The following is a 22,323-nucleotide window of genomic DNA, read 5'->3' as shown; positions in this document are numbered from 1 at the left end:
CTTTGCCCATTACAAAATATAACGAGTTTGGCAACAAGTAAGATATAGGCCATTGCACCATTTCAGGGTGATGGAACGCCACGTATCCTAAGCTCTACATTCCGGACACGATGTAGCCCATCAGGCCTAGTGCATGAGATCCTTTGAATTCTTCAGCAAGTTAGCAAATAAATTATGACCCTCTTATTCATACATGAGTACCCGATACCATTGTTTGTGACAAATATTTGCATGGTCAGCCCCTAAGGATATGACACCATTGAGCACGATAACTGCTCTCAAACACCGAATGAGACTATCAAATTTAAGCCTGGCATACCCGGAGTGGAGCAATAGTAGGAGCTTAGCCGTTACGTGGCATGATTTTCGCTTTGAGGAATAATGGTGAAGAAAGAGGCAAAGGTAAGAGTAAGTTGATTTACATGTATATTGATCACTGCTGGTTGCTGGTTGCCAAGTATTCTGCACCCGACAACGAGGAAGAAAACCCAATAGGACCACTTACAGTCAACGAATTACAAAATAGACGCTTCTTGGCCAGCGATTGGTTATACCACAAATATGTCATGTGTGGCCTACTATTGGGGGAAGAACTGGTCTATCTGATACCCGCGAACTCAGCATAAATAAATATTCTCAAGAACGGGTTTCAACACACGAGCACTTGAGCTTGCTCTCTCCTTACCAACAACAGTCTAAATCTAGGCCTGTTTCAGGTGTTTGTTGAATCACTCTAAATATAAGTATGCAGAATTTCTGGTAGTTTATACTGTATTTAAAGTCTAATGTACTCATGCTGTTAAGATTGAGAGTCTCGTGAAAAGTTTTGAAAAATTATGTGATTGATTTGTTGATAAGGCCGTCTTTAAAAAATGCTCAGCAGGATGACCTCCTATAGCACTCGCACTATCATTGTTATCAAAAATTTATCAAGACTATAGGGATATGGGACTTCAGAAATGCAAACAAAAAGTCGCCTTTTTAAAAAGTCTACCAAACTTTTCCTGCTTGTCACTGTGGAGATGTGACGCAATGAAAGACAAACAAAATGAAACCTCGTTCGGCTCTAAACTCCCGATGACACGAAGGCAGTCTGTCAACGTACGAAATCCTCAAATTCTTAGCTTTTCATGAAATCTTGTTGCATGTATAATGTACTTTATTGTTGCATGTTTCCTCTTTTAGCAGGTGGGTCCCGTGAGTGGGACAGGCGAGAATCAGCGGGAGACATGGTCGAATCAAATGGACTTCCTTCTCTCGTGTATCGGGTATGCTGTGGGCCTCGGTAATGTCTGGAGGTTCCCGTACCTCTGCTATAGAAATGGAGGAGGTGAGATATGCGTCTTTAAGAATTTCAATCATTATTAAGATCCTTTGCCTCGTATCCGTCAGAAACAGAATTCGCTTAAACATCCGAAGAAGTGCTTTTGTTTGCGACTTCTCATTCGTTTTGGAAATACACGTAGCTTGAGCACTGGAAACAAGAAAACATATCTAGATCGAGCAGCGCTATTAGGAATCTGTAGTTTTGATCTCATCTGGTTTTGAAGCATGAGTTTACAAAGTGGACACGAATTACAGTCCTCCTTCTCCATACACGCACTCTTCTTCTTCCTCTACTTTTTTTCTTATTTTTCGTCGTTGACGAAGGTATATATTGCATCTGTGGCTGTTACATGCACTGAAAGTAGTCATTATTTTGCAAATCTCTATATTTGTTATTCTAGGTGCATTCCTGATCCCGTATCTGATCATGCTGGCTCTTGCTGGCTTGCCTCTCTTCTTCATGGAGCTCTGTCTTGGTCAGTTCTCTCACCTGGGGGCGTTGACCGTATGGAAGATATCACCTATTTTCAAAGGTAGGAAACACGAAACGAATGAGAGTATGATATTGTGTCTTGAAAGTGTATATTGCTATCTCTGTCCCCTTGGTATCTGCAGTGCGGCTTCCAAATTTCCAACCAAAGCCCGGCACTTCGACCAATCATGGTCAGTTAAGGAACTAAACTCAGAACCCTGTTTTTATTGTCCGAAATGAACAACCAACTCTAACTCTATCCTTAAGGTATTGGCTATGCCTCAGTGTGCATCACGTGGTTGACATGCATCTACTACAATGTGATCATTATGTACACCATCTTCTACCTATTCTCCTCCTTTGCCGCTGAGGTGCCCTGGGCGAGCTGTGACAACTGGTGGAACACAGAGAATTGCTACATTAGGAATAAGACAGGTCAGTCTAAGGCTGCATGGCCATATTCCTTTTATTAGCAATTCTGTCAATGAAGTCTCGCCATCAAACCAGGAACGGGCATCCTACACGACCGGAGACCAACAGCAGGTCACATGACAATAACCATGCTATCAGTTTGTATCGGATCTGCTTTGTACGACCTCAGGATGAGACCAGTTCAAATATCAGCTCCTATACATGCTTCCCGAAATTGGTGGCTTGCATTGGAACTAACTTTTTCCCCCTTGTCCGTCATTAAAGGCATTCAAGTGTGTTGGTCAACTATGACTATCTCCTTGGTCCCTCCACCACAAGGCCTCGTTTCCCCTTATGACATCACTATTTCGGACACTCAGCGCCCCATTTCTGGAAAGGTGTATACCTGGGTTTGAACCAGTCCTTGGTTTGTCGGTCTAGATCTCCGGTCGTGACGAACATCTGGTGATACCAGGTCGAATCTCTTAGGAGTCAATGATGACGCAATATACAATTAGTGGTGTCTCCTCGACTGGGGTTGTGACTGTCTTCGGAGTGAGTGTGACTAACAGACAGGCTGGTAGGCTGGTGGAAAAAGAGCCACCTAAACCAATCAGCTGAGTCGGATGAGTTCCATCCACAGTTTAGCATTTAGTTTTAAAGAAGACAAAAGATTTGAATAATCAGTGTGCGGCACATGGTGACATCGATCGCGACAAGAGTTCTGGCAACAGATAACCGTGCGTCGCCTGAATTGGCTCTATATGCTGCGATGGCCGAGTGGTTAAGGCGTTGGATTCGAAATCCAATGGGATCTTCCCGCGTAGGTTCGAACCCTACTCGCAGCGCATTATTTTGCACCATTATGACCAACTTTCCAAATGGTTTGTTTTTCATGGATAAGGTGGGTAATCATTGTTAGACGGTCCAACAAACCTGCTGGTGTTCACAACAGTAGGCGCCCATCAATTATGTTTTGTCAATTATTGGTATCATTCTCTCATAACATAAAACTGCTTTACAACTTTGACTTTCTCTCAGATTCTTGTAATGGTACCATCGCCTGTAATGAGACAGAAGTTAGGAATCTGACAGGTCTTGAGGTCACCCCAAGTCAGGAGTATTGGGAGTAAGTAACCATCACCGAATGATGTCCGTATCAAAGTAAAACATGAATTTCAGTTCATTCTCGAGTTCATGTCGACGAAAAGTGCTGGGAATCTCCATCTTCATCGTCCTCTCAAGCAACGGGGTTACTCTTGAACTTGACCTTACGCTGCAATTCCACTCTACGATAGGACGCATTCGACATCGTCCCTCCCAAACGGATTCTTTGGCGTAAAAATCAGATGCCTCGAGAGCGTACACCGATCCAGCTACTTTAATTCTCTAAATTTCCTGTCTTTGTAACCGGGTCTCCTCTCTCTTCGGCAGACGATACGTCCTTCAGTTATCTGATGGTATTGATCATGTTGGTGTCATCCGCTGGCAGCTGGCCTTGTGTCTTCTCCTATCTTGGATCATTGTCTTCGCGTGTCTTGCCAAAGGCGTCAAGTCGTCGGGGAAGGTAAGGAAATGAGAGGGTACTAGTGGTGTTCTCGTCAGCTCATGTAGCCTGACTAAAGCTTAGTCAGCGGCGAGGACGGATGTGACCAACGTCAGTCCTGAAGTCACAGTGAACAATGGTGAACCTGAAGATCACTTCTAGAATGATACCTTCTCGATCAGTTCAGCAAGCCGCAAAAGAGCTTTTCACACATCAGGATCTAAACGGTAATGGTACACCTCAGGTTACCGATGTCCTCCTCCTCGTAGTACATGTAATTGAATCTTACCTTCCAGGTCGTCTACTTCACCGCCGTATTCCCCTACGTGGTGTTGGTCATCCTCCTCATCCGAGGGGTGACATTAGATGGCGCCATAGATGGCATCAAATTCTACATTATTCCGAAATTCTCCAAACTGGCAGATGTAAAGGTAGGTCCGATTTCGTAAATATACACAGTTTAGGAAAGTAACTTAAATTTCTCACATTTCTTGATCATGGAATATTCTGCGGAACTGGTCTTTGAATCTCTTCAAATCCTCCAGCAATTGCGGTCTAAATGTGTGTTTCTTGTCCTTGTCCTCCTTTCAATGTGGTTGTTCCTGTAGGTATGGAGTGACGCAGCCCAGCAAATCTTCTACTCGCTAGGCCCAGCTTGGGGAGGACTCATTACCATGGCTTCGTACAACCAGTTCAAAAACAACTGTTACAGGTGAGATCATGAGTGAGTCGAGGGCGTGTGAGGAGTCGTTTTAGATTTCCTCTGTCTTTCACTATGACCGTTCCGTCATTTTAAGTGTACCGTTGTCTATCCATAGCATAGAATGTCGGCGGGACAACTTTTCGTTTTGGAGCTAGGTGGAATCTGATAGTTTTGCGGTATCCTTGGCCACGTGGACAGACTGTAATTTCGTGATTGTGACTTGATTGTGACTGTGTCCGTTTTGTTATTCCAGGGATGCGATCGTTGTGTCTGTATGTAACTGCGGCACGAGTATCTTTGCCGGTTTTGTCATCTTCTCTGTGATGGGCTTCATGGCCAAAGAGATGGGCAGACCCGTCGAGGAGTTGGCCGCGAGTGGTACGTACATGCATACCATACGTATTTTGTTCTTCAGATCGCTCCGTGTAGATAGGAGGGTTGTAGCTGTAGCATTGCTACACATAACGGTCGTCCACGCTACCAAGAGTCAGATCCATGGTCGCTGGTAAATGTTACTGTGGACAATTCCAGATAAATGATGCGGCCAAGCCAATCGTGGCTGTTCTTTGATACAGAAGGATTGATCAAGAGCTATCGCAAGTGGTGACGTCCACTTTGTTCAAAACAAAAAATGTCGCCATTTCTGTTTGTTGACTTTATAGTGTCCTTGCCTTCTTGTTTCTAGGCCCTGGTCTTGCTTTTATCGCCTACCCTGAAGGGATATCACGAATGCCCGTCGCCCCGCTCTGGGCAATTCTCTTCTTTTTCATGCTGATTACTTTAGGACTTGACAGCCAGGTACGATGTCCTTCCTTTTCCATGTTAGAAATTCACCAGGGGCCTTCACGATTGTTTAGTACATTCTAGTACTGCACATACCGCATAGCTCTCTTCAAAGCCACGACTTCTCTCAAATTCGCATTTTACACCAATGAAGTGTTTTACGATATAGTGTATCCCACAAAATATACTTCAACGGATCGAGCAATTTAAGAGGAATAGAATCCAGGGTACAAAGATTTGATGAATACCCACAAAATATAAGACGTTTCTTTTCAGTTTACGATGATGGAGACTGTAGTGGCAGCCTTTGTTGATGAATATCCAAACAAGTTCCGCCCGATCAAAACCTGGCTGACCCTGGGACTCTGTGTGGTCACCTTTCTACTCGGACTGCCTCTCGTCACTCAGGTAGACAAAACTTTGCTCCTACCATGTCTCCTTTTAAAGGAACGAGCATTTTGTCTCACTCATAAAGTCCTCTTCTGTTGCCATACTATGGTAGCCTGGCTCCTGGCCGATGTTACAGTAACCTTGTGGCACTCTGACTTACATACACATCTGAGAGATTCGGTTTGTCGTCGTTATGAATACGTTCATGACTGAACCGCATGAAGTTCGTGCTTGTGGTGAAGTGATGAAATCCTTTCTGTTTCAGGGAGGACAGTACATTTTAACCCTCATGGATTGGTATATTGGGTCTACCGCGTTAATGGTAGTTGGGCTTCTCGAGCCGATTATCATCAGCTACATATACGGTAAGAAGGACGCTAAAGACTTCATGACTGACAGGTTGTTCCTTTGTGAAAACTGCGCATTTGCCCGCGTCGCCGAAGTCAAAAGTAAACCGGTCGCAAATTACCATTTCAGGTTTCCGCCGGTTTAGCTGTGACATTGAGATGATGCTGGGATTCAAGCCGAACTACTACTTGTTAGCCTGCTGGACGTTCATCACTCCAGCCATACTCTTGGTAAGCCAACTCTATCTATCAAAAGCTTTCAGGAGAAAATAAAATGCGCCGCATCAATTTGCAATAACTTGTGTATGAAGATTAACTCGACTGTACAGGCTATGGCACAGCCTGAATAGGCTGAGGCACAACCTAACATTATCACTTCTTATGTTTTAGTTCATCATCATCTTTTCGTCCATATACCACTCCCCAGTCTCCTACGGTAACTATGTGTACCCCGGGTGGGCAGATGGTCTTGGTTGGGGCCTGGCGGTGCTCTCCATGCAGTTCATTCCGACCATGATGATAGTGACAATCATTCAAGGGATAAGCACTAACCAGGTTCGTGATTGATCAGTAATGAATAAAACATATGGCGCGGACAATCGGTCAGAAGATATGTTGCGACATACAATATGTGGACAGTTGGCCCGAAATTATGCTGCGACATGTGGAGAAACGGTCCCAAGATTAGTTGTGATTGTTGTAGGTTTATGCAATGTATTTTAAAGAAGTCCTTTCTTCAATTGCATTGTGTTTTGCCTAATCAGAGACCCCTGTTTTGTGTGCAATGAAAACCGATGACTTGGACTAATTAAGCTTTTTGCTTTTGCAGCTGAGCCTGCGGAGTCTCTTCTGTCCGCCTCCAGACTGGGGACCTTGTGTGGGGAGTGGAGGCCTCTGCAAGGAGGACAAGCAGTTGGGATCTAAAGAGGATGTCAGCAAGCAGCAAGAGAAGGATTCAGCTACCCCCATGTCACCTCCTGCCTATCAGAACCCTGCCTTCGACCCAGATCATGCTTAGTATGTTCACCCACTTCACTCACTGTGAATCCGATTGGACTGCAGGAGATCATTAGTCTCCCGGGGCAGTACATTGCGTTTTTCTAATTATATCGGGCGACAAGACAAGGCCGGTCAAATGCGTCCGGAGTATAGAGATCATCCACTTGTCGGTAGTTTCATGTCTCTCATATCCACTGGGCAGGTGAAATAATGTGTATTTCTGTGTATATAGTGGAAATAGTGCGACAGTGGCATTTTACAAAAAGCAATCAATTATTTTTCAAGAAGTATCATATCATACAGTCATGTACATGTACATTCCCTCTGAATAAATAAATTCTGACTTTTGCATGGTGTTTGGAGTGCTATGTATCAGTTTCAAAATCAACGATAACGATGGAGTAGTTCAAAGCTCCGAGAGACAATCTGAACTGTTTTTCACCAGTAGAAATACGTTCCGGAGTCGGAAGTGTAAACCTGCGTAAGACCCAAATGGTTTTTCACCGGTATGAATAATGTGTAGCGGTGCGCTTGCTGGCCGGGCCGCCGGGCCTGTGCATGTTCACAAACTTTTGAGAAGGGAACGGCTGAATGTTTTACACCGTTTGAATACGTTCACGAGCCGTATGGAGTTTGAATGAAATCTTCCAAGATAAATCAAATGGTTTTTCACCAGTATGAATACGTTCACGAATATCAGTCTCTTGAACAGTATGAAGTTCAAACCTACTCATCCTGACTCTCATCGTTTGCATCACCACTATCGAGCTGTTTAGATGAGTGATTTAGCGATCTCAAAACATTGCGGGTAAAATGAAACCTACTGGAACAAGCCGAATGGTTTTCACCGGTATGTATAGTAGGCCTATGTATGTTCATCCGCCTCTGTACAAGGGCAAACCTCCAGTAAAAACCGAAATTGCCTTCCATCAGTAGGCCTACACGCGTTCATGGACCGTGTGTTCAAACCATGTCTCGAAATACCGTGCACGGAATGACACGAGCGCCGAAGGCAAACATGCCAAAAGACAATGAGTTGATTGATTTTTGGCCAATCTGGAAATTTTCTTATTTCTTGCATCGTAACAACGAAATGGGATAGCGGTCATATTCCATTCACGAAAATTACATTGCGTAATGCTTCGACATGCATGACATGAAAGAGTCTGGCTAAAGATGTCAACTTGGAGGTACATCCGCCCCTGCTGGAATTTGCCAAAATTGTGCTTGATCTCAACAAACAATGTCTTCGAACAAAGTGGAATGTGCTGTAAGAAACTGAAAAGAAATGGTTTTCCAGTCCAAACACCACCTGCAAACAACAGGAGGATTACCCAAAGATACTTCTCTCTGCAGTCTCATGAAGATCAATACATACAGAAAGCTGACAGCACCATTTATGCTCTCTCATCTGGCCATGGAAAATGTGGTGTGGCGGTGATACGTGTTTCAGGAAGAGAGAGTAAGAATGCTCTGCTCCTTTTGACAAAACTTGGACATCTCCCCAGACCTCGCAAGGCATTGCTGAAAACGTTATACCGTCCATCAACGACTGAGCCTTTGGATAAATCACTTGTTCTCTGGTTCCCGGGTGAGTACTTTAAATTGTCAACTAGCGTAAACACTCAATGTTCCTACCTTGATTTGAAATTTTACCACAGAGGACATACTGTAAGACAAGTAAACAGTAGAGAGATCATGAGATGATACACTACAGGATTATAGATGGATGATTTTATAAAGCCCTATGCTGACTACGATGTCCCAAATGTTCCCAACAGTTGAGCTCTTAATGAAGACGAGATGTGTGGTTCCAATGAATCTTTCATACTCTTGCAAAACAAACTAGAGACTGACTCTATCATCTGTTATTTTAGGTCCTCGTAGCTTTACTGGTGAAGACTGCTGTGAGCTGCATATCCACGGGGGGAGTGCTGTGATAACATCCGTGCTAGAAGCCTTGGAGAAGATACCAGGATTGAGACATGCAGAAGCTGGGGAATACACAAAAAGGTGAGCTCAGGGGGTGAATCCACATTCTCATAATGGTCATCAGTTGTTCTAACCAATACAGTATACATGGTCGTGCTCACTCAAACCCTGGTCTCATTCATTTACTTTCTACTGTTTTCTTTCAGGGCATTTCAGAATGGAAAGCTGGACTTGACTGAAGTTGAAGGCTTAGCTGACTTGATCCATGCAGAAACGGAGGCACAGAGAAAACAGGCCTTGAGACAGATGGAGGGGGGTCTGAGCAAGCTTTACACCAACTGGAGGAAACGGCTTCTCAAGGTAAGATATAGATGCAACTTTGTGAGACAAACACAAGGATTTATACTGAAGTCTTGAAGTCACTCTGGGGATGGTGTTCAACATCTTATTTGTATTTACAGACCTAACGACTCATCCGTCATCGTTAATCAGAAAATCATTTTAAAACATTTTAGGTTGAATAGTTGAAACATGCTTACGACTACTACTGCACAGTATTTCTCATACTCTTACAGTGTACAGCAAACGTGGAAGCTTACATTGACTTCAGTGAAGATCAGAATATTGAAGATGATGTGATGGACAATGGTAGGTTCACAGACTTCATAGATAAAGTTCCTTGGTGTCTCTTGCAAGATTCATATTTTGGATAAAATTCCAAGTATTTTGATCATTAGGGTTAACATGTTGAATACAAAATTATTATATTAGATTTCTTCTCAGATCCACATGAGCAAAAACTCAAAGTCATGAGTTTTTGACATGCATACCAGTACTCTCACAGCAAGATGCAAAACTTCTAACACCACTGTTTCTTTACAGTGCTAAATGACGTGACAAGCATACAAGCTGAAGTTGAGAAGCATCTGACAGACAATCGTCAAGGAGAACGACTGCGCAATGGCGTCCATGTGGTAATTTTAGGGGAACCAAATGTGGGGAAAAGCAGTCTCCTAAATGCTATATGTAAGTACATGGTGAAAAGATGAGGAGATTATGGGTGGGTTATCTCAAGAGATCTTATCCCAACAACCTTGCGAAGTACATTGTATATCAGAATTACTCCCTTGAGGAAACTGATGGCTTGATTTTGTATCAATTGTTTTTGGGAACAGTCTGCTAAGAAATGCCACCTAATGTCCATTTTCATTCTACTGCAGGCCAGAGACCAGCAGCCATTGTCTCTCCGATAGCAGGCACAACCAGGGACGTGGTGGAGACGCCCCTCAATATAGGCGGATATCCAGTGTTATTGAGTGACACGGCTGGCCTAAGACAAACTGAGGATGTCATAGAAAAAGAGGGAGTTAAAAGAGCTGTCAATAGGTGAGCAACTAACAATAGTTATAAAGACTATATTTGGAAACCAGCAAGACCTCTGCTTATGGCATGGCTGTAGTTTTCATTCTGCAAATAGATTTAGCCTTGCTTTATACAAGTAAGAGATTGTTGAGGTTGCGTTAACATCACCTAGGCATTAGCAAAGATAGATGGTCCTTGGCTCAGGCTATAGCAGTGTCATTGGTGAGACACAAGTTTGTCATTAGTATTTTAAAGCCTAAATAATGTTGCCCAACTTGGACAACAACCGCACAGTGTCAGTCTGTGGTCTTTATAGTGATAATGACGCTCCACTTCCTCCTTACCTTTTTGACGATTTCTAAAAAGTGAACATGTCTTCTCTTTTTAGGGCTCAGCTTTCTGACCTTAAAGTAATGGTGGTAGAGGCTGACCATTTTTATAACCAGGTCAAATCCAATAGGAATTTCAGAATGCAAGATTTCATCCGAAGCCACTTCGAAAATTTGGGTCTTATGGACAATAATTCCTGGAGTAGGCCAGGCTTAGAAAAAGGAGAAGCAAACATTGACACCTTCAATACCTCTGTGATAAATCCGAAAGAATTGGTGATTGTGTTAAACAAATCTGATCTGATGAAGTCGTCTGCTGTGGATTTGAAGCATTTGGAATTTGATGGTCTCAAGTTGTGTCTAGTGTCTTGTACTACTCAAGACGGATTTGACGACTTTCTGGAGGCTTTGGCGCAGAAAGTTAAGGACATGTAAGTACATCAAGGTACTCTCCAGCTTCATTGTGATTTCATTATATTTATGGTCATGACGACAAAAAGTAGTACCGGTCGGTAGGCCTACATGTACTGTAAATAAGGTGTGCTGAATGCGTCTCATGAATCTTGCGTCAAGACAGTCATCAAGCCCCCTGATCTAATTTCAGATCAGCCCTTGTCTAAATAAAGTTAACCTAAATGCTTCTGAAATGAATATCATTTTAGCGTTCTCTCTTCACATTTCAGGTGTGGTAATCCTCTTGCTGGCAATCCCAGTTTGACACAGGCTCGTCATCGGGCGCATTTGACCAACTGTCTCCAGGCTTTAAAGACATTCCTCGATATGAATGAAATGGACATTGTCCTCGCGGCAGAGGAGCTCCGGAAAGCATTGCGCAATATTGGAAAGATCACTGGCAAGATTACCTCAGAAGATATTCTCGATGTTGTTTTCAGAGACTTTTGTATTGGAAAATGAATAAAATATTTTACATTATTTTTTAACTCAAAAGATAGATTTTGACTTCTTTGTCAACTCTTAGCAACTGCCATGAAGTTTCCCTTGACCTGTGCCTTTGTTAGCAGGATGACCTTTCTGTTAAGGACACTGTGTTTGCAGTCGCCTCAGCTCTCTATCACGAACAGCAGTTGTCGGTCCCAGTGGTGTCCCTAGTAGAGATGTTCTGCTGTGTGCGATGTCTAGCTGTACAGAAAGATCAGTTTTAGTATCATCAAGAATAATGAAAAACTTTTCTTTATTCATTCTTGGTGTTCTTCATGACTGGCCAATATTGAAGGTGATATCGTCCTTGAAATTTTGGTTGTGGGCCGAAAGCTCAGGTTATGACATTCCCTGCCAATTTCTGGTTGTGCCTATTGATTGGTTGAGATGGTCAGGATCTTTCAACTCCTCCGTTCGTGACTTTGTCCTCGAACATAAGAATATTTTCTGGTTGTGACCGGATGAGATGGTGTAACAGATTGGAGATGCAAACTGTCACAGAAGGTTGTGACTTTGTCCTTGATAGGGTGTTCTGCATGGTCTTAAGAAGACATTCAGCTGTACAAAGCTGAATGTGCAAGGTTACAAGATGGCAAGATTGTGAAACGGTCTCATCATCTGCCAGATCCACGTTTGCGATGTTGTCCTTAAAGGACCATTGAATTTGATCAGAGAACACTGGCATTGATCATGCCAAGTTTGAGAGGTCAAGACCATTGGAAATGATGAAAGTCACATAGGCAACAGTGATAAGGAATGAGTTAAGACACAGATTTCGTAGTTCAATTTATTCAGATTCAGTATAAATCAATATAAATAATTTATCACAAGTCAAGCGTTCAGTCGAACATGAAGCTAATATAAAAGGTTTTCATCAGTATACAGGTATAAATCATCCCCAGTCCTAAGAGGAAGGACTGTCAACTTCATTCCCGGTACGAAAGATCATTGAAAAGCAGCAGTTTCACATTGGCTAGGCATCTGACCATTACCGGTATCTGATTCTCAAACATACATTCAGACCAAATAACAACTTTGTTATAACAACAATGAGCTTCTGTTGAAACTCAGTTATAAATATCTCTGTTTTAGAAATAAACTAAATCCTCAGACTAACAGATCTACATGTGTATATAACCATTTCCAATATCATAAAGATCTACTGCACACAAAAAAGGGAAAAATCTGTTCAAAAGGCAAAATAAAGAGATTCTGGTGCCAACTGTACAAGTAAATGTCTGGTTCAGTAAAACACGAAAACAATGATTTATAACAGATTCAACCAGGACTGAGAGAAAATGAAGCAGACTCAACCAAAGCAACCTGTCATAGACTGTTGCTGGCCATCTTGAGTGATCAATCTATGACATCTATCTAAAGTTTGACAACCAAAGTGTAAATATGCATTTCTAAAATGCATACATGTAAGAGATTTCATATAAACCCGATTTATACAAAGGTATATACTATAGACTATTTCTATTATTTCCTATACAAGTTTGATTTTCTATTGAAGTTGGCCGACTTTAATAGTGGCTTATCATTTGCAGGCTATAAATAACATCACCTGTGAAAGATAATCAAGGCATCTTATGGTGACTACCTGATGCATATAATAGATCATTTATCAAATCGCAGCAATAAAAACTTGTCATAAAATGTCGTTTCAGACGTGTACATGATTGCTTAATGATCCTTTGTGGCATTAATAATCAGCAATGCCACACTAAAGTTTTATCAAAATTTCATACAAGGCTATAAATCATCATACAAATTATTTTGAGCATTTCGTCTATACATGTAGTGAATACTGTCATGTTTAATCCACTGCTGGGTAGGCCTCGGGGTCCATTCCCCCGTTCTTCTCCTTCTGCCTCTTCTTCAGCGCCCTCATCACAATAAGTAGCAGAACATAAACAAGGCCACCAAGAAATGCGACGGCTGCTTGGAAGTAAAACGTCTGGTTGTAACTCTTAGTGGCATCTTTGATCAGACCTGTATGGAAGAGACATCTTTTTATTTAACACAGTTAAAAGTGCAGATGAAGGAGAGATCACCACGTTGGATTTCCTCGGTAGTGTCAATTTCAAAGCAGGACCTCTCACATTATGACTGTTGGAAACAGAAAAGAAAATTTTGAACCAAAAGTTTTCCTGTTTTTATTCAAACTGGGTGCCTCCAATTGATGAGCTGTGAAACTATGAGCTACACAAGACAGCATGTCTTTGCAGTGAAGACAGACTTACCACCAATTGTCGGTCCAACGAGGACGCCCGTTCCACGGAACCACATCAGGAGACCGAGTGCACTGGCGAGTTTCTCCTTCCCACACCAATCAGCAAGGAGACTGGCAATCTGAGAGACGAACATGCCGACGCTGATGCCATAAAAAACACAGAGGGCGATAAAGTGAGAAAGAGACTGGCACTGTGGAATCATACACATAAAGAAACTTAAAATAAATGGGGTTGCGCAATAAATATAGCGTCTCGCTGACCGAACCTTCTTCTGATCAAAGACAAACCCACAAGATAGCCTCCCCACCATATCAGACGCCCCAATAACAGATAGCAGAATAGAGCCATCAGTTTTAGTAAAACCTCTCTGCACAGCTAAAGCAGGCAAGAAAGTTGTTGTTGGAATATAAGACATTGTCGTCAATCCAACACAGAAGGCAAATAAGACAAAATTGGGTTCTTTAAATAACTCGGGGTTAAAAAGTTTCTTTTTTACTGCCAGTGCTTTGTTATCATTTTTGTCTTTAACAACCTTTGTTCTGCCGCAACATCCCTTTTTCCTCTTTTTAGCTTCCTCTTTTCCATCTTTTGAATCTTCTAATTTGCCATCTTTTAAATTCTGTAGCTCTATGTCAGCCAATTCGACCTCCACAAGCTTTCTCACTGGTTTTAAAGGCCTGTATAAAGCACCACAGTTTAACATATTAAAGCTGAGTGCAGCCACAATCAGCATACTGCCCATATAGCCATATGAATTGAGACATAACCGGTAGATCTGGGGCATAGCAAACTGGCCAACACCAGCGCCAGCCGTGGAGATTCCATTAGCAATGGCGCGTCTCTTGTCAAAGTTTTGTCCGACTGCAATGAAACTCGGGGTGTATACCAGAGCACCACCAATACCTGAAAAGACCAACAGACATTGTTCATGAAAGCATTCATTTCAGTTAGCTCACCGATTCAAAACTGCTTGGAGAACTTCGAATTGGTGCCACAACAGACAGAAGATGGCAGATTTTGTTCTTCACATCTAGCTAATCTGCTCACATGGTTAAACTAATAGTTTATAATGAAAGGTACAATGGACAAAATGAAAATCAAATTCTAACTCTTAAACCAAAGGTTCTTATCGAAATTAAGCAAAACTCTGTTCAAAACTACCTACCGAACAAGACTCCCCACGTAAAGACCAAGTAGACTTTATTGGGTGGCACAGCACTTAGAATCAGAGCAATCAGAACCACGACACTCCCAATCATCACAACGCGGCGACATCCAAACTTGTTGCATAGAATACTGGCAACTGGACCTGAAATAAGCACATGACCTACTAGTGATGTCATAGTCTCAATCACAAACACGGTTGGATGTGTTAGTGGTGTCACAAGTATTTCAGCAAGGTGTTACTTTTCTGATTATATTACGTACAACAATTTGACAGCTAAGTCATCGCTCCAATATCTGTCCTGAATCACTGACTTGAGTGCTACACTGTGAGTACTCTCGTAGTATAGACTACTGGTACATCTCTGAACCACCTTGCACCTCTGCCAGCATGACAAGACTAGCCAGTACCGCCAGAATAATCTCAACCCAATACCGAGCAATTCAAAATCATTCACCATACCTGGCCTTGGAAATGTGCTCCAGGAAGTTGGAAGTTTAATATCTTGAGGCAAATGTACTGTCTCTAATCTGTTTGAACATCAAGGTCAGAGAGGTTATATTTTCACAAGATATTATCAGATGTCCCAGACACAGATACTCTGTCGCTATCTAACCAATTGCAAAACTAACCAAAACCCATCCTAAAAGCAGTCAGGATAGATCCAATCCAAGCGGTCAAAGCGGAACTCCCACCAAACATGTCCTCAATCTCCAAATAAACCAGTCCAAACGTCCGCTCCGTGCCAACTTGTAGTACATGCATAACGGCACAGCCAACCACCACAAACCAGCCCCAGCCACCATCCCTGGGCTTGGCCTGTTCATACTTGTACATCATGTGAGGCTCTAGTTTTGCACTATCTTCACTTGGAGGTGCTTCTGATTGCTCTTTTCCAAGAAACTGACTCTCAGCACTGGTCCCTGAAATGTTGAATTGAAACACTTTCGAGTAAAGAGACAAAAAGGAATGTATTTCAGAAATCTGTAGCAGTCCCCGACAAACATGGGAGATTATTAGGCGTATTCCTACTATTATTAAAAGGCATTCACCGATCATGTACAAACATTGTACTTACTTGAGCCACAAGTTGATAAAAATCAGACTAAGTCCTGCTGGAAAAATTTTTGATATGTTACTCAAAAGAAGTCTCCAGGCTGCTAAATTCCAAACTAACCGTCATGTTCTTCAGCCTCTTGCCAGTCTAGGTTTTCCAATTCCATTTTCCGGTCGATGTTTGGATCATGCGATGGTGATGCCACACTGCCCTCTGCTTTTAGTTGATTGTTCAATTTAGGTCATCACCAATCTCTAACCCTACAAAATATGAAATCATGTCGAAAATCATAAACAACCCTGGCCACAATGACAAAGAATGACCCATTTTCTTTCAATGTCATGATATAGTTTTTTTCAGACAATAGCCTGGGGCGGAGGGGGTTGATACAGCAGTGGCTGGCAGTACCGCTGGCAGCGGATATTTGTCTTGACTCTTGCTTGGCGCTGCTACAGCTTGAAGTGCTGTGGTACAGCCTAGAAGCAGTGTCATCACTAGCGAAATCAACCAAAGTTGGTGTGGGACAGAGTTTCGTCCAAAAATAGATCTGTTTACACACAAAAATGGCACTGCATTGCAGGTACACGTCAACGGATCATTGTCGGACTTCAGTTCGCCAAGAAACCCAAAGGAATCGAAGGATTCATTGAACTCATCAACACATCATTCGTTTTCAGTGAAGTGCAACTGTATTCCTCGGTAAATCACTTTGGTATAGAGAGTAAGATTACAATTAACTCACGTTAAAGTTTGAGTTCCGGGGAGGTAGCGTTGTCAGTACGTTGGTTTAGGGGCGCAATAACCTAGCTTATAGCGAGCAATTAGTACACTAAGATTTCAGTGATTAACATAATAGTTGCAAGTATTTGGCATTTTAGACTCATATTTCGTGCTATAATAACTACGTTGTAAACATAATGCTCAAAATTGATTCATGAAAAAGTTGTTAGGGCAATATCAAGCAAGCAGTAATGGAAAAAAGTGTAATTCCATTAACTGAATATTGTTTTTAGACACTATAACATTTTAGGCCTACTTTTCCGTAAACCACGAGAACAATGTATGTGAAAAAAACAACACATATAAGTGAGGCGCCGAGTATACAGTAATTGTAAGGTAAAGAAAAGCTCGGTCTCTAAAGTCTGGAGGTCCGGAGTCCGTAAATGTGACGGTCACGAGAGTGGCTCGTTCTTACGGATAGATCGAGAGGGCGGGCGCTGGGGTTCCGCCGACGGTGCTCGCATGCATTAGTCGTATCCCCGAAACCTTTACAACGCGAACAAAGCTCGTGGCATCCATGACGGTATAGGAATTGACGGTGAGGTAACAAAAAATCTCGTGGCATCCAATGACGGTATAGGAATTGACGGTGAAGGATCTCGTGGCATATCGGATGCGCATCCGATGACGGTAAAGGAATTGACGGTGAAGGATCTCGTGGCATATCGGATGCGCATCTGATGACGGTAAAGGAATTGACGGTGAAGGATCTCGTGGCATATCGGATGCGCATCCGAAGACGGTAAGGGAATTGACGGTGAAGGATCTCGTGGCATATCGGATGCGCATCCGATGACGGTAATTGACGGTAAAGGATCTCGTGGCATATCGGATGCGCATCCGAAGACGGTAAGGGAATTGACGGTGAAGGATTTCGTGGCATATCGGATCCGAAGACGGTAAGGGAATTGACGGTGAAGGATCTCGTGGCATATCGGATGCGCATCCGATGACGGTTTTATATACATATATATATATTATACAAATTTTAGTTTTACACTATTATGTAAGTGCAAGCTCTAGTGAGCTCACACAACTGTTTGACAGTCCTGGCTCCTCCATCGTGCTGACAACATGATGAGAGAGATGAGACAGTCACAGCCAGGCAAAATAAGTCTTGGCTGCTCTGCCAAGTTGTCAACATGGTGAGAGAGATGAGGCAGTCACAGCCAGGCCGAATCAGTCCTGGCTGCCCCCACTGTGTTGACAGCATGATGAGAGAGGTGAGATAGTCACAGCCAGGCCGAATCAATCCTGGCTGCTTCACCGTGCTGACAACATGATGAGAGAGGTGAGGATCAGTCACAGCCAGGCCGAATCAATCCTGGCTGCTCCACCGTTCTGACAACATGATGCGAGTGATGAGACAGTCACAGCCAGGCCACATCAATCTTCGCCGCACTGTCTAGTTGTTAATATGGCGAGAGAGATGAGACAGTCACAGCCAGGCCGAATCAGTTCTGGCTGCTCCACCGTGTTGACAATAATTATGGTGAGAGAGATGAGACAGTCACAGCCAGGCCAAATCAGTCTTGGCTGCTCTGCCAAGTTGTCAACATGGTGAGAGAGATGAGGAAGTCACAGCCAGGCCGAATCAGTCCTGGATGCTCCACCGTGTTGTCAACATAGTGAGAGAGATGAGAAAAGAAAAGCTCGGTCTCTAAAGTCTGGAGGTCCGGAGTCCGTGAGCGCTGACAGTCTAGTGGCGCGGTACGGATAGATCGAGAGGGCGGGCGCTGGGGTTACGCCGACGGTGCTCGCATGCATTGGTCGTATCCCCGAAACCTTTACAAAGACAACAAATCTGGTGGCATCCATGACGGTATAGGAATTGACGGTGAAGTTACAAAAAATCTGGTGGCATCCAATGACGGTATAGGAATTGACGGTGAAGGATCTCGTGGCATATCAGATGCGCATCCGATGACGGTAAAGAAATTGACGGTGAAGGATCTCGTGGCATATCAGATGCGCATCCGATGACGGTAAAGGAATTGACGGTGAAGGATCTCGTGGCATATCAGATGCGCATCCGATGACGGTAAAGAAATTGACGGTAAAGGATCTCGTGGCATATCGGATCCGAAGACGGTAAGGGAATTGACGGTGAAGGATCTCGTGGCATATCGGATGCGCATCCGATGACGGTTTTATATAATATTATATTAATTTCATACACTATTATGTAAGTGCAAGCTCTAGTGAGCTCACACAACTGTTTGACAGACCTGGCTCCTCCATCGTGCTGACAACATGATGAGAGAGATGAGACAGTCACAGACAGGCCAAATCAGTCTTGGCTGCTCTGCCAAGTTGTCAACATGGTGAGAGAGATGAGGCAGTCACAGCCAGGCCGAATCAGTCCTGGCTGCTCCAACGTGTTGAAAACATGATGAGAGTGATGAGACAGTCACAGCCAGGCTGCATCAGTCTTCGCCGCACTGCCTAGTCGTTAATATGGTGAGAGAGATGAGACAGTCACAGCCAGGCCAGATCAGTCTTTGCTGCTCTGCCAAGTTGTCAACATAGTGAGAGAGATGAGGTAGTCACAGCCAGGCCGAATCAGACCTGGCTGCTCCACCGTGTTGACAACATGATGAGAGAGATGAGAAAGTCACAGCCAGGCCACATCAGTCTTGTTGGCTGCTCTGCCAAGTTGTCAACGTGATGAGAGAGATGAGACAGTCACAGCCATGCGAAAATCAGTCTTGGCTGCTCTGCCAAGTTGCCAACATGGTGAGAGAGATGAGGAAGTCACAGTCAGGCCGAATCAGTCATGGCTGCTCCACCGTGTTGACAACATGATGAGAGAGATGAGAAAGTCACAGCCAGGCCACATCAGTCTTGTTGGCTGCTCTGCCAAGTTGTCAACATGATGAGAGAGATGAGACAGTCGCAGCCAGGCCACATCAGTCTTGTTGGCTGCTCTGCCAAGTTGTCAACATGATGAGAGAGATGAGACAGTCGCAGCCAGGCCGAATCAGTCCTGGCTGCTCCACCGTTTTGCTAACATGCTGAGATAGATGAGACAGTCGCAGCCAGGCCAGATCAGTCTTTGCTGCTCTGCCAAGTTGTCAACATGGTGAGAGAGATGAGACAGTCGCAGCCAGGCCGAATCAGTCCTGGCTGCTCCACCGTGTTGCCAACATGCTGAGATAGATGAGACAGTCACAGCCCGGCAAAATCAGTCCTGACTGCTCCACCGTGTTGCCAACATGCTGAGATAGATGAGACAGTCACAGCCAGGCCAGATCAGTCTTTGCTGCTCTGCCAAGTTGTCAACATAGTGAGAGAGATGAGGTAGTCACAGCCAGGCCGCATCAGACCTGGCTGCTCCACCGTGTTGACAACATGATGAGTCAGATGAGACGGTCACAGCCAGGCCACACCAGTCTTTGCCGCACTGCCTAGTTGTTGATATGGTGAGAGAGATGAGACAGCCACAGCCAGGCGAATCAGTCTTGGCTGCTCTGCCAAGTTGTCAACATGGCAAGAGAGATGACGTAGTCACAGAGAGAGATGAGGAAGTCACGGCCAGGCCGAATCAGTCCTGGCTGCCCCACTGTGTTGACAGCATGATGAGAGAGATGACACGGTCATAGCCAGGCCACACCAGTCTTCGCCGCACTGCCTAGTTGTTGATATAGTGAGAGAGATGAGACAGCCACAGCCAGGCAAATCAGTCTTGGCTGCTCTGCCAAGTTGTCAACATGGCAAGAGAGATGACGTAGTCACAGAGAGAGATGAAGAAGTCACGGCCAGGCCGAATCAGTCCTGGCTGCCCCACCGTGTTGACAAATGATGAGAGAGATGAGATAATCACAGCCACAGTACTTCGATCGTTTCTCCTCCGCACGTACTAGGACGTGTCTGTCGGAGCTGACAGCTATCTCGATGATTAGGATCTCCTTTCCCTTCTCATCGAAGACGCCGAGCATGTCGGGGTGCCGCTGTTTTAAACTATAGCCGGGCCCGTGGGGGATGGCGAGTCCCAGAGCAATCTCAGCATCTTTCCAGAGTACGAGTGGTCATTGGAACCGGCTTCTCGAGACCATCAACATGTGTCTCCTTGACTGATGTAAACAGTACCGGTTCCACTATAGGGGATGGAGGGGCCTGCATATGGGAGGATAGGTCATGTCCCATACATCAACAATCGGTGATTCTCAATTTGGTCACCTTGGCATGCATGCATATCTTAGAATTAATTAACTATGCTGCATATACATGGCTGTATTGAATTGTATAGCTAAATAGTTAAAATTAGCAAAGATATGCACATGTCACTGTGCTACGAGTATTAGGTCAGCAGACGTTCGTCTATTATGCGATCACGACTACTTCAAATACGTTGAGCAGAGAAAGGAAAGTTTGATACCTAACTAAATTCTGAAAGATCAATATTTTGGTTTTGCTAATGTGCCTTCACTAATATGTTCTTTCGTTTTCATCTCAAGAAATATCAACCTGAAAGTGATCTTGATTTTATCGATAGATACCTCTTACACTAATTGATAATCTAATGTAAGAGTTGTTTTAATATATTTGTCATAACAATTTTACAATACCCAAAATATGGGTCATACCAGCAGACCACAGGCCTAGCCTACATATAGGCCCCAACTATAAATCAGATACAGTCACAAACAGGCTAATTCAGTCTTGGCTGCTCTGCCAAGTTGTCAATATGGTGAGAGAGATGAGGCAGTCACAGCCAGTCCGAGTCAGTCCTGGCTGCTCCACCGTGTTGACAACATGATGAGAGAGATGAGACAGTCACAGCCAGGCCAAATCAGTCTTGGCTGCTCTGCCAAGTTGTCAACATGGTGAGAGAGATGAGGCAATCACAGCCAGGCCGAATCAGTCCTGGCTGCTCTGCCAAGTTGTCAACATGGTGAGAGAGATGAGACGGTCACAGCCAGGCCAAATGATTCACACCCATTTCGCCTTGTGTTAATTCGCCTTTTCCCATTGCCATAGAGTGTACCAAGTCTTTGCTGGACGTGCCATGCCCCTTGACTATGCGTACTCTGTCTGATCTAGATGTGTACTCTCCCAACGTAGTGCACTATGTTTCTACAGGGTGGACTTTAGGAAAAATGTGTCTCATTATCACGGTGAATAACTGATCACTTTCATAAAGGGATTGCATGAAATCAGAACACCAGACCTGAAGAGACAGGAGATACTGCAACAACCAGACCATTACATGTTGCCACAACCAGACCTGATAATACAGCATATACTGTGCCAAACCCTACTTGATAGACAGGTGATGCTGGCACAACCAGACCTGATGAGATTGGAGATACTGTCACAACCAGACCTGGCGAGATAACAAGTGCTGTTACACCCAGAGCCAAGGACAGCACGAGCAGATCCACACCTGATAATCCATCTCAAAGCAGACCAATGAATGATATAGCCAAGATCACTTCCGTTCATGTTTTGTAACATGAACCTATAATGTGACCAGGCCAATAGGAAGGATAGAGGCCCAAGTTTGAGTGCCCTCAGGTGGAGTTCACACCAGATCAGGACATAG

The 22,323-nt window shown here is 43.8% G+C and overlaps 3 protein-coding genes and 1 non-coding gene across 8 annotated transcripts; 3 read left to right on the top strand and 1 right to left on the bottom strand.

Moving 5' to 3' along the window:
* Positions 1-303: 303 nt before the first annotated feature.
* On the top strand, positions 304-7,326 carry LOC135483359 (sodium-dependent proline transporter-like). 5 transcript variants are annotated; one of them, XM_064764194.1, is made up of 15 exons: positions 304-402; positions 1,186-1,330; positions 1,728-1,859; positions 2,066-2,233; positions 3,251-3,338; positions 3,644-3,776; positions 4,052-4,186; positions 4,364-4,467; positions 4,712-4,836; positions 5,144-5,256; positions 5,518-5,649; positions 5,897-5,996; positions 6,109-6,209; positions 6,369-6,533; positions 6,808-7,326. In XM_064764194.1, exons 1-15 carry the CDS (start codon positions 382-384, stop codon positions 6,994-6,996), a joined length of 1,851 nt encoding a protein of 616 aa, XP_064620264.1. In that variant the 5' UTR covers positions 304-381; the 3' UTR covers positions 6,997-7,326. The 5 variants fall into 5 exon arrangements, with proteins under 5 accessions (XP_064620264.1, XP_064620263.1, XP_064620266.1 ...); XM_064764193.1 differs by having other exon boundaries at positions 310-408; XM_064764196.1 differs by having other exon boundaries at positions 398-402; positions 1,189-1,330.
* Positions 2,976-3,057, top strand: Trnas-cga (transfer RNA serine (anticodon CGA)). The gene has a single exon. It is a non-coding gene; the product is annotated as a tRNA-Ser (tRNA).
* Positions 7,327-8,123: 797 nt separating the features above from the next.
* Positions 8,124-11,542, top strand: LOC135483903 (tRNA modification GTPase GTPBP3, mitochondrial-like). Its single transcript, XM_064764967.1, has 8 exons — positions 8,124-8,568; positions 8,855-8,990; positions 9,116-9,269; positions 9,485-9,557; positions 9,792-9,935; positions 10,130-10,295; positions 10,660-11,031; positions 11,284-11,542. Exons 1-8 carry the CDS (start codon positions 8,154-8,156, stop codon positions 11,513-11,515), a joined length of 1,692 nt encoding a protein of 563 aa, XP_064621037.1. The 5' UTR covers positions 8,124-8,153; the 3' UTR covers positions 11,516-11,542.
* A 770-nt stretch (positions 11,543-12,312) lies between these two features.
* LOC135483358 (monocarboxylate transporter 4-like) lies at positions 12,313-17,372 on the bottom strand. The gene is made up of 6 exons (XM_064764190.1): positions 16,741-17,372; positions 16,119-16,258; positions 15,574-15,864; positions 14,942-15,085; positions 13,786-14,679; positions 12,313-13,534 (listed from the first exon to the last, which is right to left on the bottom strand). The coding sequence occupies exons 2-6, from the start codon at positions 16,162-16,164 to the stop codon at positions 13,359-13,361; spliced, it is 1,551 nt and encodes a 516-aa protein (XP_064620260.1). The 5' UTR covers positions 16,165-16,258; positions 16,741-17,372; the 3' UTR covers positions 12,313-13,358.
* Positions 17,373-22,323: the final 4,951 nt, after the last annotated feature.

The sequence above is a fragment of the Lineus longissimus genome, chromosome 2, assembly GCF_910592395.1.
Source record: "Lineus longissimus chromosome 2, tnLinLong1.2, whole genome shotgun sequence".
Classification (NCBI taxonomy): Eukaryota; Metazoa; Nemertea; class Pilidiophora; order Heteronemertea; family Lineidae; genus Lineus; species Lineus longissimus.
This window is presented reverse-complemented; position numbering and strand designations above follow the sequence as displayed.